This window comes from Wolffia australiana, chromosome 2, assembly GCF_029677425.1.
Source record: "Wolffia australiana isolate 7733 chromosome 2, ASM2967742v1".
Taxonomy (NCBI): domain Eukaryota; kingdom Viridiplantae; phylum Streptophyta; class Magnoliopsida; order Alismatales; family Araceae; genus Wolffia; species Wolffia australiana.
This window is the reverse complement of record NC_135836.1, coordinates 19,243,130-19,257,935: the sequence shown is the minus strand read 5'-3', so window position 1 is coordinate 19,257,935 and position 14,806 is coordinate 19,243,130. Positions and strand designations below refer to the sequence as shown.

The 14,806-nt window shown below is 46.3% G+C and overlaps 4 protein-coding genes across 6 annotated transcripts; 1 reads left to right on the top strand and 3 right to left on the bottom strand.

The window, feature by feature from the left end:
* The first annotated feature begins 6,817 nt into the window (after window positions 1-6,817).
* On the top strand, window positions 6,818-8,826 carry LOC144699959 (Tetraspanin family protein). The gene is made up of 5 exons (XM_078571311.1): window positions 6,818-7,086; window positions 7,956-8,055; window positions 8,189-8,269; window positions 8,348-8,452; window positions 8,527-8,826. Exons 1-5 carry the CDS (start codon window positions 6,920-6,922, stop codon window positions 8,686-8,688), a joined length of 615 nt encoding a protein of 204 aa, XP_078427437.1. The 5' UTR covers window positions 6,818-6,919; the 3' UTR covers window positions 8,689-8,826.
* A 159-nt stretch (window positions 8,827-8,985) lies between these two features.
* Window positions 8,986-10,337, bottom strand: DES-1-LIKE (fatty acid desaturase family protein). The gene is made up of 2 exons (XM_078571308.1): window positions 10,109-10,337; window positions 8,986-9,950 (listed from the first exon to the last, which is right to left on the bottom strand). The coding sequence occupies exons 1-2, from the start codon at window positions 10,259-10,261 to the stop codon at window positions 9,126-9,128; spliced, it is 978 nt and encodes a 325-aa protein (XP_078427434.1). The 5' UTR covers window positions 10,262-10,337; the 3' UTR covers window positions 8,986-9,125.
* Window positions 10,338-10,372: 35 nt separating this feature from the next.
* Window positions 10,373-12,616, bottom strand: LOC144699955 (E3 ubiquitin-protein ligase AIRP2-like). Of its 3 annotated transcripts, none has more exons than XM_078571305.1 (6): window positions 12,261-12,616; window positions 11,656-11,835; window positions 11,431-11,581; window positions 11,184-11,250; window positions 10,837-11,113; window positions 10,373-10,773 (listed from the first exon to the last, which is right to left on the bottom strand). In XM_078571305.1, the coding sequence occupies exons 1-6, from the start codon at window positions 12,338-12,340 to the stop codon at window positions 10,551-10,553; spliced, it is 978 nt and encodes a 325-aa protein (XP_078427431.1). In that variant the 5' UTR covers window positions 12,341-12,616; the 3' UTR covers window positions 10,373-10,550. The 3 variants fall into 3 exon arrangements, with proteins under 3 accessions (XP_078427431.1, XP_078427433.1, XP_078427432.1); XM_078571307.1 differs by having other exon boundaries at window positions 11,774-11,835; window positions 12,261-12,339; XM_078571306.1 differs by lacking the exon at window positions 11,656-11,835 and having other exon boundaries at window positions 12,261-12,519.
* Window positions 12,617-12,798: 182 nt separating this feature from the next.
* Window positions 12,799-14,279, bottom strand: LOC144699957 (expansin-B16-like). Its single transcript, XM_078571309.1, has 4 exons — window positions 13,988-14,279; window positions 13,523-13,832; window positions 13,327-13,456; window positions 12,799-13,261 (listed from the first exon to the last, which is right to left on the bottom strand). Exons 1-4 carry the CDS (start codon window positions 14,148-14,150, stop codon window positions 13,070-13,072), a joined length of 795 nt encoding a protein of 264 aa, XP_078427435.1. The 5' UTR covers window positions 14,151-14,279; the 3' UTR covers window positions 12,799-13,069.
* Window positions 14,280-14,806: the final 527 nt, after the last annotated feature.

Genomic DNA, 14,806 nt, shown 5'->3' with positions numbered 1-14,806 from the left:
GTTATGGCGTAGAGGGTGGGAATCAAGAAATCAAGAAAGATAAGGGCGAAGGGGAGAACGAAGGGGAATCAAGGAGATATGGTGAGATCAAGAAATCAAGAAATCAAGAATTCAAGAAATCAAGAAATCAAGAAATCAAGGGGAAAGAAAGTGGGCGATCAAGAAAGACAAGAGGATGCGGTTGGGGATCAAGAAACGATGGGGAAAGGAGGGTGGGCGATCAAGAAAGGCAAGACGAGGCGGGTGGGAATCAAGAAACGATGGGAGAAAGGAGGGTAGGCGATCAAGAAAGGCAAGACGAGGCGGTTGGGAATCAAGAAACGATGGGAGAAAGGAGGGTAGGCGATCAAGAAAGGCAAGACGAGGCGGTTGGGAATCAAGAAACGATGGGGAAAGGGGGGTGGGCGATCAAGAAAGGCAAGACGAGGCGGTTGGGAATCAAGAAACGATGGGGAAAGGAGGGTGGGCGATCAAGAAAGGCAAGACGAGGCGGGTGGGAATCAAGAAACGATGGGGAAAGGGGGGTGCGATCAAGAAAGGCAAGACGAGGCGGTTGGGAATCAAGAAACGATGGGGAAAGGAGGGTGGGCGATCAAGAAATGGTGGAAGGGTGGAAAAAAGGTACCAAGAAATGGCTTTCTTGAACTGTAACAACCAAGAACCCTCCAAGAAAGAGGAGTTCTTGACGGATCTGGGGTGTGCTCCCTCGACGGAGCAGATTTCCCCGGTTGATGGCGTGTCGGCGACGCTTCTTGAATCTCCCAAGACCCCCGGAGTAATCTTGACGAAGGCCTCTTTCGATTCTTGATGGCGGCGACTTCTTGAAACTCTTTCCTCGCACCGGGGTGATCTCGGCGGCGCTTTGCACGTCTCCCTCGGAGTGATCTCGACGGGAGAGACGTGGGCTCTACCCACGGAGTGATCTCGACGTGGGGTGGGGCTAGCCAAACCCCCTACACTACTCTCTACGATAGGGGGGGAGACGAATTGTGAATAAACTTTTCAACAATGACTCCAAGGTGTTCCTTGGGCATGCCATCCCCTTATATAGTGAGGATGGGTGCCAAGTGAACGTGGGAGAGGACGAACCGTCGCGAGACGTGGTTCGGCCTCCCTTACAAATTCAAAATACAAACATAAAAGTAAAAATGATGAGGGCGGGGCCCAACAACATTGGCCCAGTCCACGAATCCAAAAATACAAACACACATGAAAATGAGCATAAGTAAAAAGATAAAAGTTCTTACGCGGGGTACTTAAACCCCGGGTGGCGAGCGTCGGCGCGAGCTGCTCGGCGTGGCTGACGACATCCCATCGCGTCATCCTCGAGATGGTTCTTCGTCATCGTGGCGTCGTCCTCGAGATGGTCCTCCATCACTCAACTTGTCTCACTCTGGGTTCCAAGAAATCACATATGCGATTTGTGCACAAGTTTTTCATTTAATGATTTTGTGAATGTTGTTAGGATTCATTATGAGTTTTCTGTCGCATGGAATCTTCGTCTTCATTCAAAATTAGGCCTTTAGAACCCAACAATGGGCTCCATGGTTGTTAGTGATGGAAATATATGTGGTTGGCAAGCCAATCACACATTTCACATCTCTTCATTGTTCATTAATATGATGTATTATTTAGAATGCACATGTGATGATTGGAATGAAGCCCAGGAGTACATGATCTAACTTAGTGAGTCATGGTGAGATCATGATATATAGATCACTTGTCTTTAAGCATGTGATCTATCATTTTCTCTTAAATACACCCTTTCTCTCAATGTCTTTCTCTCAACTACTCCCTTTTATCTCCCAGTCTGTTTCTCTCCATTACACCCTCTCTCTCATTCTCTCTCTCAACTACTCCATATTCTCGCTCAGTCTGTTTCTCTCAAGTGCTCTCTACATTCTCTTACTCTATTTCTCTCAGTTAGACCCTCTCTCTCAATATCTTTCTGTCAATTATTCCCTTATCTCTCTCAGTTTGTTTATCTCCTTTACACCCTCTCTCTCAATCTCTTTCTCTCAAATACTCCATATTTTTGCTCAATCTGTTTTTCTCAGTTACACCCTCTCTCTCAATCTCCCTATTCCCTCAATTACTCCATGTTCTCTTGCATTCTGTTTCTCTAAATTGCTCTCTACAATCTCTGACTCTATTTCTCTCAGTTACACCCTCTCTATCAATCTCTTTCTCTCAATTACTCCCTTTTCTCTCTCAATCTATTTCTCTTCATTACACCCTCTCTCTCAATCTCTTTCTCTCTAATACTCCCTTTTCTCTCCCAATATGTTTCTCTCAGTTACACCCTCTCTCTCAATCTCTTTCTCTCTTATACTCCCTTTTCTCTCCCAATATGTTTCTCTCAGTTACACCCTCTCTCTCAATCTCTTTCTCTCAAATACTCCATATTCTCGCTCAATCTATTTCTCTAAATTGCTCTCTACAATCTCTGACTCTATTTCTCTCAGTTACACCCTCTCTGTCAATCTCTTTCTCTCAATTACTCCCTTTTCTCTCCCGATCTGTTTCTCTCCATTACACCCTCTCTCTCAATCTCTTACTCTCAAATACTCCATATTCTCACTCAATCTGTTTCTCTCAAGTGCTCTGTACAGTCTCTGACTCTATTTCTCTCAGTTACACTCTCTCTCTCATATAAATTTCTGTCAATTACTCCCTTTTGGCTGTCAATTTTTTTCTCTCAGTTACACCCTCTCTCTCAATCTACATTTTCTCTTAATTACTCCCTATTCTCTTGCAATCTGTTTCTCTCAATTACACCCTCTTATAGTTTCTTATCCATGTGACCTTCCTTTTAAATATTAGGATGGATGATTGTGAATCGTCACCCGCCCTACAGTACACAATTATGACTGAGGAGGATGAGTCTTTAGACAATGGTGAAAATAGAGAACATAAGAAGCCCCGTGTTAATGACTGTGATGCTTTGAGGTACTTCACGTCTCAGGGATGACAGAAATTCAGATGCAACATATATAGTGTAGTTGTGGACCTACATCTGAGCAGCAGTCCTCCGTGGAGACATCTGGAAAAATTTCATCGAAAGGTTTTCACATCCTTGAAGGGCAAGGGAACAATGTCGGAAGGGAGAGGTCAATGGCTGAATATTTTTCTGCAAAAGGTAGCAAGAAGCAATATTACATTGGTTGTACAATAGAGAATACAAAGGAAGAATTAGTGTGTTTCATATGTCTATCCGATTCACTGTGGGCGATTGTTAGGAAGAAGTACTTCATAAGACCTCTCTGTTATATCGCTCAAGAAGAGATATCTATCCCATCTGTACGAGCTGTCAAAGCCAAAGCACGAGCCCTTTACAAAGATATGAAAAAAATCATACGATAGAAACTGGCTGACATTGCTCATGTATCACTAACACTAGATGTGTGGACTTCTGAAAACAACATTGCATTCTTAGGGGTAACTGTGCATTGGGTGGACAAGAAGTGGAAACTATGTGAGTGTGTGCTTGGGATACGTCAATTGAAAGGATCACACACTGGATAAAACCTTAGCGGAACTTTCCTCCAAATATTGGCGAAGTTTGACTTAAAGTCAAAGGTACGCATATGGATGTAATCAATAATAATTTTTCTCAAAGGCATTCTCACATTCGTGATGTATTTCTACGCAGGTGTGCGTAGTGGCCACATACAATGCATCAAATAACCAGAAGATGATGGGTATTTTATAAGATGAATTGAAGCAAGCAAACCATCATTTTAGTGCAAGTCGGCACGTGTTATGTGTGGCACATGTAATCAACCTTGTGGTCTAGGCCGGGCTAAGCTCGCTATGGGTTACGGAGGCACCATCTGAGCAAGTCATTCTGGATGATAGTTACATTACTGGTGCCAGTGGCTGGGACGAAGTCAATGATGACTTCTGTTCATCCTCTATGGGTGAGGTAGTGCTCCGATTGAGGGAAATTATAACTGCAATACGTGGGTCAATACAACGCGCCGAGCGTTATGTATCACTATGCAAGCAGTTTGGATTACCAAACCATAAGAAGATCCAATTAGATTGCACCATAGGGTGGAATTCAACAAATGAGATGCTTGTCGCAAGCGTCGAAAAGAGGGATATTCTTGATGTAATGGCGGTGAATGTCTTGAAGAAGCATGTGCTGATTGATGAAGAGTGACACATGATCAAAGATTTTATAGGAATATTGCAGGCCCTTGTGTTTGCCGCGTCCCTCGCTAGTCAATCCAAGTCACCAACCGCAAATGAAGCAATTGTCATCCTCAAAGCAATGACAAAACATCTCGATAGTGTCATGAGAGGAATCCGAGAATCAACCTTGTTTCAAGTGAATACTGTTATATCATCATGGCAACAGACTTCCGTCTACAACGCTTGTCAAGAAATGAATACCAAGCTGAAGAAATATTCAACCATCCTCAGTCCTAACCAGGCATTCTCTATTGTTGCGCTCATTGATCCATCCATGAAGGGATGGTTAATCAACCCTGACGACCGAGATGAATTCATTAGTTATGTATGGAATTTATTAGATAAACCCGCCGTCACAAATGATCAAACTATGAATGATTTAGTTCCATCTGGGTGTTTTCATCCCGCTTGGACAACGACTGCTTTATTCAGCGAAGCACTTGATGAGTTATTGCCAAACAATGATCACACTGCAAATTTTGATACACTGCATGAGCTAGATGCATACATTACTTCACCTCCCATCAGGGGGACGGAGCTGTTACACTGGTGGAAGGTCATAGGTGACCACTTGTATCCTGGTTTAACGGTAATTACGAAGGAGTTCTTTTGGTCTCGGTGACAAGTGTGCCCTCTGAGAGATTTTTCTCCGTCGGTCGTGCCGTCATCAACTACAAGCGGTCAAGGCTGATAATGGAAAGCATCAAGCTACTCATGACACTGAAGTGTTGGTGGTGAGCCAAGGAGGATGTCAATGATGGTAGCAATGGAGATGATGAAGATAGCGAGGAGGATCCAAATGTTGATTAACATAATTATATATTGAAATAATGTGTTGTAGATTTTGTGGACACGTGCAATGCCATTTTGACTCCATTTGCTCCTCTCTCTTTTTCTCTCTCCTCTCAATATGTCAATTTTGTCTATCTTCCTCTCTCCCCAAATAGTTCAATTAAGTGGCTCTAGAAGATAAAATTCATGAACACTATTCATTGGACATGAGGTACCGAATATCATTAGTAGTCGCATTACGAAATTTTGGTTTTCAGAACATTTGGATGCCATTTGCTTTAAACACAAATCTTTCTGAACATTTTTTGTATGACTTGGAACATTATTTTTCACATAAAATTTATGTAAATTCTCAAAACAACAGGTACATTGATGGCCACACAGAGGCAATGGAGGGAGCAGGAGCCAGAAACGGGTGCACACCATAAAGGAGTGTGCGACTTCTCTGACAAAGACTGGCACAACAAACCCAAGACCGGACTACTATTGTCATGAACTCAGACTTCGAACTAGACGCCGATGACAACATGAAACACACAAACTATACAGATGGAGGCAACACAGAGTAATTTTGTCCAGTTCAAGACATACTGATTGGGGTAAGTACCAAGCGCATCCTTACATAAATACTTTCTCTCAAGCCAGCAGACTTCAAGTTAGAGCCCCAAAACTCTATAACACATAGAAGAGAAGTGGTGAGTACTCAATGAAATGACATCACATTTTGGGAGTGTTGCAACTTCACTCTAGCAATGATTGTTGCTGTCCAAAATAATGTAAGTCGTGTTGCCTCTTAGCTCCTTTGATGTTTATTCAACTCCTTTGATGTTTATGAAACTAAGTTGGGAGGACGTTATTTTTTGTTTTCAAATTGCACTGGGATTTTTCCAGCTAAAAATGTTTTTATTAAGATTTACAAAATAATGGAAACGTTAGGTACCTCTCAGTGATTACATATATATTAAGTATATATTTGTTCATACATAGTTTAAGTCGAAAAAACTTTGCACTGATTGAATCATTAGGTATATATTAATCTTTGTGGTTTTACATCTAGTGACTATTGCAGAGCTTAAAAAATAACAACTCTAAGCTTAAAATATGAAGCAACGGACTTACTGTTGAAACTGATAAGAGCATACATTAATACTTGTGGATATAGTTTCAGATTCATATAAATATATTGTCAGATACCAGACTTGCATGAATAGTACTTTTTTCATGGGCTCTTTTGACTAAATAAACTTTAAACACTTTGTGAGTTTTCATAAAAAAATATCAATACATACCTTTATCTTAAGTTAAAAATAAATGATTCTGAATTAAAGTTATAAACCTTTATTTTTAGTTATAAACCCTACTCGATTTTTATAGAATTTTGATCTATTTTTTCCGAATTTATTAGATGAAAAATTGAAGTTCAACAAAATATTTAAATAAATATATAACCATTTTCGGATTCCCTATGGTTTTACTTAGGGAAATATGGAGGAGATAGAGGCGGAGGGGCATATCTATAAATAAACAAAACGCATTCCATTTATGTTCAAGAGGCCGATTATGTGCGACTTGTTGGAGTTGAAAGAAAACAGGGAGTCCGATCCACAAGTTGGAGTTGAAAAACCATCGCCGTTCAGATAGGACGAACAGATCCAACGGCCAGACGAGGCCGTAAACTGGATATGAATCGACACGCACGCTCTCCTGCGCTACAAAAAAGTCACCGTTCGATTCAAGAAGCGATCGAAACGACTCTTCGTACACAGGGAAAATGTACAATGTTTCGTATGAAAGAGAAGACGACTCGCAGAAGAAATCACAAGAAAACGCGCACAGAGAATTAATAGGTGTCACCTGATAGCTTCTGTTTTGGGACAAGGAGATTTGGAGAGTTGCAGGAAGCTAATTTTGAAAAAAAAAAGTTGGTGAAATGGGGAGAACGATCAATCTATGCCTGCAGTCGATTCTGAAGCTGGCGAACTCGGTGATCGGCATGGTTGGAATCGGGATGATCCTTTATTCTTTGTGGATGCTTAGGGCTTGGTACAACAAGACGCGCGGATTTTGGAGCGAAGGGCCGGATTCATCTTCTCCCTGGTACGTTTGGAGAGTTTTTCATTGCGATTACGTTGCGATATAACCTGATTCTCTCTTTATTCTCCTAATCATCTATGTCGGAAGTCGGAAACCTCGATCCCTCGCGTTTTATTGTTGAATAGATGTCGCGGGAGTTTGGGAAGGGTGAGGAGAGAGGGAAGAACAGTTCAATTATAAACCTTAATATGGACGTATTTGTTTCGAGATTTCCTGTGTTGAGATAATTTTCTCGCATCCTTCAACTGAATTTTCTCGTATCCCTCGACATAACTTTCATGGAAGTATCTCAACTGTGTGAGATCCGTTGTTTTCCTCTCCTTGTACTAATTTGGGACAAAATCAGCGTAAGTCAGCTTTCATTTGTGAACTTTCTTTTTCTCTTTTGCGCTGTAGGAGATTGGGCGACAGTCTTCTTTTGAGGTGCATCATTGACATGCATAATAAGATGCACTAATTGATGCCTGCAAAATCAATATTCATTTATTCTAGAAACAATTCGAGAATATCCTTTGGACACAGATGGGAATTAATGTCTGGACATTCCTTGTTTACGGTAATGAGATTTAGTTCCTAGGTCTTTGAAATCTCTGAATTTATCGATTACGGGAATGGGTTTGGTTAACATCTTGCTCACAGTAATGGGTTTTTCCAAAATTCTATAGTTTCCATTTTAGGGTACAAAGCCTCTTGTGGCGTTTAGAACAAATAACCCGGCAAAATCCACTCGATATTACCTGCATGTATATTTACAATAGTTTGATTAGTCATTTCTTTCTATTTGTTAAATATTATATACAGGGCGATAAATTATTCACACCTTTTTGATGCATTTATGCTATATTCAGCTGAAGCTTTCTCTTCAAATTCAGGTTCATATACACTTTTCTTGTTCTTGGAGTCATACTATGCGTGATAGCATGTTCTGGTCACATAGCTGCGGAAACTGTGAACGGCCCTTGCATCTCCTGCGTAAGATCTTTGCTCACTCTTAACTTTTCCCCCAATATTCGGCGAATTTTTTAACAAAAAGATAAGAATATCAAACCGTCAGACATTTTCATTTCATCAATGCATTCCTTAAATCTATTATGAATGACGACAGTACATGGTGTTCGTCTTCCTGCTCATCATCGCCGAGGCCGCCATCACTGCGGACGTATTTCTGAACAAAAACTGGAAAGAGGTGCCTGCCCGAAACCCCATCCATCACCCCTGCCCGTTCTTTTTTCCCCCCCTCTCCAATTCATCGATGTTCTTCCAGGATTTCCCGCGAGACCCCACGGGCAGGCTCAACGAGTTCAAAGACTTCATCGACTCCAACTTTGATACGTGCAAGTGGATAGGACTAACCATCGTGGGTTCTCAGGTATACATCCGAAATTCTTCTTCCTATTCCGATGTTGACTTCACTTAATAACCCATCTTGTCTATGATGGATAGGGAATGGCCATCATCATGGCCATGGTTCTGAGGGCCATGGGACCATACCGGGAGCACGACTATGACAGCGACGACGACTACATTCCAGCGCGGCTCCCTCTCCTAAGAAACCAGCAGGACATCGCCTATCTCTCTCCCACGGCCCAGTGGAAATCGAGATAACCAATGACAGCACAATATCTTCCATGTAAAAAGAATTCCACATAGACGTAGTAACTGACATGGTGCGAATATGAGCGAATTGTTTGTTTGAACAGAACAAAAACGAAATCAAAAGAATTCGGCATAGACTTAGATATAGACAGGGTCGTTCTGATCTTTTCGTGCGAATTTGGGCAAATTGTTCGTTCTGTTCAGTTTTCCAAACAGAACAAAAACAAATTCGAACATAACATCGCACGGACCCGTGTGCAGTTCTTTTGTTGGCTTTGTGCGAATTTTGTTCTGGTTTTCTGCAAATTTGTTTGAATGCGCCAATTTTGTTCATTTTCGAGAAAAAAAGATTGAGAGATTAAGAGAACCATGTCTAGAACAGAACAACCATGTCTAGACATGAAAAGGGTACATTCAGAGATTAAGAGAGAGAGATGGGCACCTGGCTAGAGTTGCTTGGGAGGGGCGGGGGGGCGCTTCATGCGGCTGAAGGGGCCGACGTGGCGGAGGGTGATGTACATGAAGATGACGTGGCTCCAGGAGCGGTAAGAGTGGAGGGGCTGGTAGAACTCGGGGGCAATTTCCTTGACACGGTGGAGGCGGCTGCCAGGTATGCGAGGGAAGTCGTGGTGCTCGTTGTGGTAGCCGACGCGCCACGTAAGCAGGTTAAGCGGCCCGTAGTAGGAGTAAGTCTCCTGGCGGGGGGAGAAGACGTAGTGCTCGGAGATGAAGTGGCCGGCGGCGGGGTGGAGGCCGCCGCCGACGAAGGTGGCGAGGACGAGGTAGGCGAGGGAGCGCCAGCCGGCGAAGGCCACCAGAGCCGCGTCGAGGGAGAGCTGGACGAGGAGGTTGAGGAGCTCCCACCAGCCCGGGGGCTTGGGCTTGAGGAAGAGCGGCCGGAGCGCGTAGAAGAAGAGCTGGAAGAGGACCCAGACGGACTTGGATAATGGGCCGGTCGCCAAGTGGGCCTCGGCCCGCGACGGGATGTCCATGTCGATCCCGTCCACGCCTTGGTAGCGGTGGTGCTCCAGGTGGTACTTTTGGAAGGTGACGGACATGGGGACGCCGATGGGGAGGTTCGCGAAGATGCCGAGCAGCCGGTTGTAGGACGGCGTGGAGAAGGCTAGGTTGTGGCTCAGCTCGTGGATGGCGAGGAAGAGGTTGTGGTTGAGGAAGGAGCCGAAGAAGTAGGCCACGGTCAGGATCTTCCCCCATCCCGCGTCCCGCAGGAACGCCGCCGTCCATAGCTGCACCAGAACCACCGCCGTGATCTGCACCACGCGGCAGGTGTCATTTCCCCATAGATCTAGAGATTTCATCATCGCGGACAAAATCATCGCGCATTTCTCGCAGATTACTGCATTTAGGATTGATTTTGAAAATGCGAGCGACATCGAGATCAATCAAAGGAGGAGGAGAATCGTGTCACCTTGAGGAAGGCCCAGGGATCGGGGCCGAATAGTTGCTTGATCTCGGGATACTTGGCGAGGATCTGGCGACGCCGGGAGGCGTGAGGCTCGTCTGTATACGACCAGAAGAAATTCGTCGCCATCACTCCTTCCTCATCCGTGCCCTTCTCCATCCTTGTTCCCCCTTCCTCTTCGGGGGAGAAGAAGACCTCGCTATTATATACCGCCCTCCGAAACACGGAATACGGAATAATAACAGAGTAAGAGAGAGAGAGATGCGGAAATAACGACAATAAGATATCTCAGAAACGGCCAAGATATTCTCTGGCCTGGCTGTGTGGCCATCCGTCCATCCGACGTGGGAAAAGGACGACCGTTGGATTACCAACTGAAGTATATACATACAGATCACAGAAGCATCTATGTACATTGAGATTAACTGCTAGAATGAAGGCGTGGGAGTTAGTTCTCTCGCCATTTGCGCTGTGGGTCGTAGACGGTGAAGTCGGCGTTGGGGAAGACCAGGGGGAGATTGTCAACGAAGAAGAACAGCCGTCGGGCGTCTTCCCGTCGAACCACCGCCGGGTCAACGACCTCCTTGCTGACCGTGTAAACCCACAGATCGCCCGAGTTGACTCGCTTCAGGCTGTCGCGGCAGAACGGGCAGGACTGGGACCTCGCGCGCCTGAAAACGGCCCAAAACCGGTCAATCTCAGCCCATAAACCAGAAAGTCAACGCTTCGCTCACCAGTCACGATAGCACTTCAAGCACAAGCCGTGGCCACAGTTGGGCAGGACTATCCGGCCGTTGACTTCCATGCAAATCTCACACTCTTCTTCTTCTTCTTCGTCTTCTTCTTCTTTTTCTTCTTCTTCGTTTAGTCCGTCCGGGTTGATCTCGGATGAACGGCTCGAGTCTCCCTCGTCTCTGCGCCGGTACCGTTCGATGCAGAGGGCTCTCTGCTGTCTGTCCTCAACGTCTGTAATTCCCTCTTGGAGTTGCAGAAGAGACGGGAAGATAACGGCTGCCAAAGGGGAAGGGGCTTGTTAGAACGCTGAAAACCAAGAAATTCTAAGAAGATTTGAGTCATGTACCGTAAAATTCTCGGATGGTAGCCTTTCTTTCGTGGGTTGACATCGTCGTCGTTCCATCAACGTAAACCTGGAGGGAAATGAATCAGACAATTTTTGGTAAACTAGAATTATTAGAAAGTGTTGAAGAACAACATCCTACTTAAAGATGAATAGTGGGGATCTTGCTACTAGTTATAGCTTTTAGCACAGTTGGTAATCGCTTGAATCTAATAACAGAAAGCTTGGAACGCGCATGCTATTTTTCAACCTTGTAAATTAATACGCGAAGAAGGCCGAGAGTGCCGGCGAGGTGGCAGTCAGTCCACTGCACCAGGAAAAGGAAGAGGCGGGCAGCTGGGCTGTATGACATTCGCATTTGGAGGCAGGCGCCGTCGTAATCCCCAGGGAATTCTGAGGCTCTGCGGAACTTGAAATCAGAGTCGATATCTACGAGAATATGCTTCAGAAAATTTGGTAATATCTCATTTCGCACAGATAAGGATTAAGAGACGATGAATTCTTAGATGTGATGAGCTTGTCGCATTTCTTCCAATTGGAGTAAGTTGAAAAAGGTAATCGACGTTGCCCGAACAACAAAGACAATAGATTACACTCGTAATTCGTATGAGCCCCATCCCTTTGAAGCGTCAAACAAGGAACGGTGTGTGTCTCACTGTGATGAAACAAGAAACGAAATCTCAAGTCACCAATTGCAAAACTGAACTAAAAACAGTACGAGAAACGCGAAGCAACGGCGTACCCCGCCAACCATTAGGGACAGAGAAAGAAGCCACACAGGTAAAAGCGCGGACACACACAAAAATTACCAGAAGCAAAAATCCACAGTTCTAGTTTTCTAGGTGACAAAAGATCGAAGAAAACCTCAGCAGTACCACATGGGAAAACAGAGCAAGAGGGAAGGCCAGACAAGAAATCCGCGAACCCCGATCGCGATAAATACACCAAAAGACAGACGCGAGAAAAGCGGCGAGGAAAAAATATCCTGATAAAAAATTAAGATTCAGACCGCGAGATCCCCCGATCAAACATCCAACCAAACAAACTCACGAGGCGCTGCCGACGACAGAAAAAACTCACAAGGTGTTGGCATGCTGGATGTCGGCTTCGAGAACCTTGACCGAATCCTTGAAAGACTTGCGCATGGAGACGAGGAACATCTCCCAAGCTCTCCTCCGCGAAACCCTAGAGATTCGATTCGACCGCGATCGAATCAAGGAAGACGAGCAGCTCGGCTCCTCCCCAAATCTTCTTCCCCACGCTCTTCCCGTTCCCTCCCGGGGGATGGACAGAGAACAGTAACGGGGTTCTCGTGGCTCGCCACGTGGACTGGCGCGGACGGCCGGCCCGCTTAATTAATTTTCTTCTCTCCCATATGGGCCTAGGCCGAGTGGGCCTGGTCAAGCTGGGCCTGTGAAACCGGCCCACGTGGCGCGTAGCGGTGAGTCTGGCGTAGCCCGTGACGAACGCTTGTTCGCAGGGCTGCCTCGTGCCCTCGTCTGCCGTTTATCTGCCGCTTCTCTCTTTTCATTAATGACGCCATGAACGACTCCATGTGAGCTCCCTCTTCTTCTCAAGACGATCAGAAGAGAGAGAGAGAGAGAGAGAGAGAGGGGTAGAGAGAGAAACCCACCTGTTTTACTGTCACGGGGACTGAAAAGACAAAACGGAACAGTAAGCGCCGTGAGAACAAGCGCACTGGACTGCGGAAGGCATCTTCTATTGGCAGAGAAGAACACGAGAAAAGAGGAGAAGCGCTCGCTCTCCTTCGGAGAGGGCTACAGCGATAGAGTAGGTGAGCGGGGAGGGGGCGTTGGACTTGCTTCTCAGCGCCGACACAAACAAGAAGAAGAAGAAGAGTAAGAAAGAGGAGAGATTGCCGGGCTGGATTAGAAGTTGAGACCGCTGGTGTAAACGCCCGTCGGAGACCAGTTCTTCGGGATGACGTCTCGCGCCGTGAGCGTCATCTGGGACGCCAAAGTGGTCAGCTTCACGGAGAATGGCCCGTTCAGTGGCCCGCCGATCAGAGCCCAAGTCGCTCCCCACAGATGCTTCATCTCCAGCCATTCGCTCGAAGCCGCCTGCCATGGCTCGCCTCCAATTCAGTAACAAGAAGATATAGAGATATATATATATATTTAATGACCTCTTGTAAAGACATGGAGCCGATGTCGCCATCGCCGTCCTCAAACTCGACGAGAAGGGAAAGCCAATACTCCGTGGAGCCCTCGTTAACTCGGAAAGTTATGCTCTTCCCCGCGTACTTGCAAGGAGTCCTGCTTGTAATAATCGCATCGGATGACGCCATAAACGGAAGAAACAAGAGCGCAGGCAGTAAGTACCTGCGGTAAAGGACGGGGATAAGCCCACGGTTACGAAGCTCGGAGCCGTAGCCGGACACGGCCATGCGACCGAACGCCGCGCCGCTGAGATCGAAGTGGGTGTTGCCGTTGGCGCAGACCCCGCCCGGGCACTCGTCGGTGACGATGACGGTGACGGGACGGCGCGAGCAGACGTCCTGGTCCATGACGCATTTCACCTTGTAGCAAGCCCCGCAGCCTTCCCCGTCCTTGAACAAAATCGGGCTCACCGCTCCCACCCTCGCCTTCAACGGCCGGACGTCCACCAACGTCCCGTAACCGCAAGCCCCCCCTGAAACCGCATTTATCCCAAAGTTAGATCAAGCTCGCCGAATAAAATTAATCGCGGAAGATATCCTCTGATTTGACATCTCGAGAAACCGCGTTGACGGTTTTTCCTTCTAGGGCAGAGGAGAACGGGCGGCGAGGAAGAAGGCGGGCTGTTACCGTCGCTGCCGTCGCCCTCGGCGCTGCCGTACCAGGTCGCGGTGGCGGGCAACCACGGCGCGGCGGTGGCGTTGGCGCCGGCCGCCGCGCGCGGGACGTGGATGACGAAACAGAGGATGACGAGGCCGTTGCAGAGGCGAAATCTCCGTTGAGAGACCGACATTGCCGGTTCCTCCGGCGGCCACGTCAGCTTCTTCTTCTTCGCGGAGCTCGTCTGGACTGCTCGTCGTAGAGATGGAGGCGGGAGAAGAAGAGGCTGCTGCGGTCGATTTTTATACACTCCCTCCCGCCTTCGACAAAGAGCACTGCGGGCATAAATTTCCTCATTAAATTAAATACCTCATTTACCCCTCCAACCGTCACCGGCCATGTGCGGGGATGAATGGACAAAAATACCCTTGTCTTGTTCCCGTGTCGCCTGGTCCACAACGGTCCACTGACGCAACTACCTCACGTCTCCTTTCGACCCGACCGTTCGGCCCATGGGCTGCCGGGCCCACTTAAAAGCTCCCAATCGTCATCCGTTTCGTCCTAATCCGTCATCCATACCCATCAAGGCCCACAAATCATTTCTGTCAATTGTCTGAGACCACCGAAAATTGTTGAAGTCGTTTCCGTCATCAGTCATCAATCGCCGGGCTGAGATGACTACTTTCTACTTGTAATTTTCTCTGCATGGAACGAGTCCTAAGATAAAGAACTGATACAGGATGTCATTATCGGTTTGGGTGGATATCTGATGTTTCCCAAAATTTGATATTGGGCGGATATTCGATCTCTCCTAATCGTCTCAATTTTGACATCTGATATCTTGTACTT

What these genes read in the sequence shown, in the direction of transcription:
- DES-1-LIKE (XM_078571308.1), bottom strand. Translation starts at nt 10,261, where the DNA reads ATGGAGAAGGGCACGGATGAGGAAGGAGTGATGGCGACGAATTTCTTC. An exon ending in ATCCCTGGGCCTTCCTCAAG is followed by an intron (nt 9,951 to 10,108) that starts GTGACACGATTC and finishes CGCGTGGTGCAG; the next exon opens with ATCACGGCGGTGGTTCTGGT.
- LOC144699959 (XM_078571311.1), top strand. Translation starts at nt 6,920, where the DNA reads ATGGGGAGAACGATCAATCTATGCCTGCAGTCGATTCTGAAGCTGGCG. An exon ending in CCGGATTCATCTTCTCCCTG is followed by an intron (nt 7,087 to 7,955) that starts GTACGTTTGGAG and finishes CTTCAAATTCAG; the next exon opens with GTTCATATACACTTTTCTTG. An exon ending in ACGGCCCTTGCATCTCCTGC is followed by an intron (nt 8,056 to 8,188) that starts GTAAGATCTTTG and finishes GAATGACGACAG; the next exon opens with TACATGGTGTTCGTCTTCCT.
- LOC144699957 (XM_078571309.1), bottom strand. Translation starts at nt 14,150, where the DNA reads ATGTCGGTCTCTCAACGGAGATTTCGCCTCTGCAACGGCCTCGTCATC. An exon ending in CGAGGGCGACGGCAGCGACG is followed by an intron (nt 13,833 to 13,987) that starts GTAACAGCCCGC and finishes ATGCGGTTTCAG; the next exon opens with GGGGGGCTTGCGGTTACGGG. An exon ending in ATCCCCGTCCTTTACCGCAG is followed by an intron (nt 13,457 to 13,522) that starts GTACTTACTGCC and finishes TATTACAAGCAG; the next exon opens with GACTCCTTGCAAGTACGCGG.
- LOC144699955 (XM_078571305.1), bottom strand. Translation starts at nt 12,340, where the DNA reads ATGTTCCTCGTCTCCATGCGCAAGTCTTTCAAGGATTCGGTCAAGGTT. An exon ending in ATCCAGCATGCCAACACCTT is followed by an intron (nt 11,836 to 12,260) that starts GTGAGTTTTTTC and finishes GTTTCATCACAG; the next exon opens with TGAGACACACACCGTTCCTT. An exon ending in TTGAAGTGCTATCGTGACTG is followed by an intron (nt 10,774 to 10,836) that starts GTGAGCGAAGCG and finishes GGCCGTTTTCAG; the next exon opens with GCGCGCGAGGTCCCAGTCCT.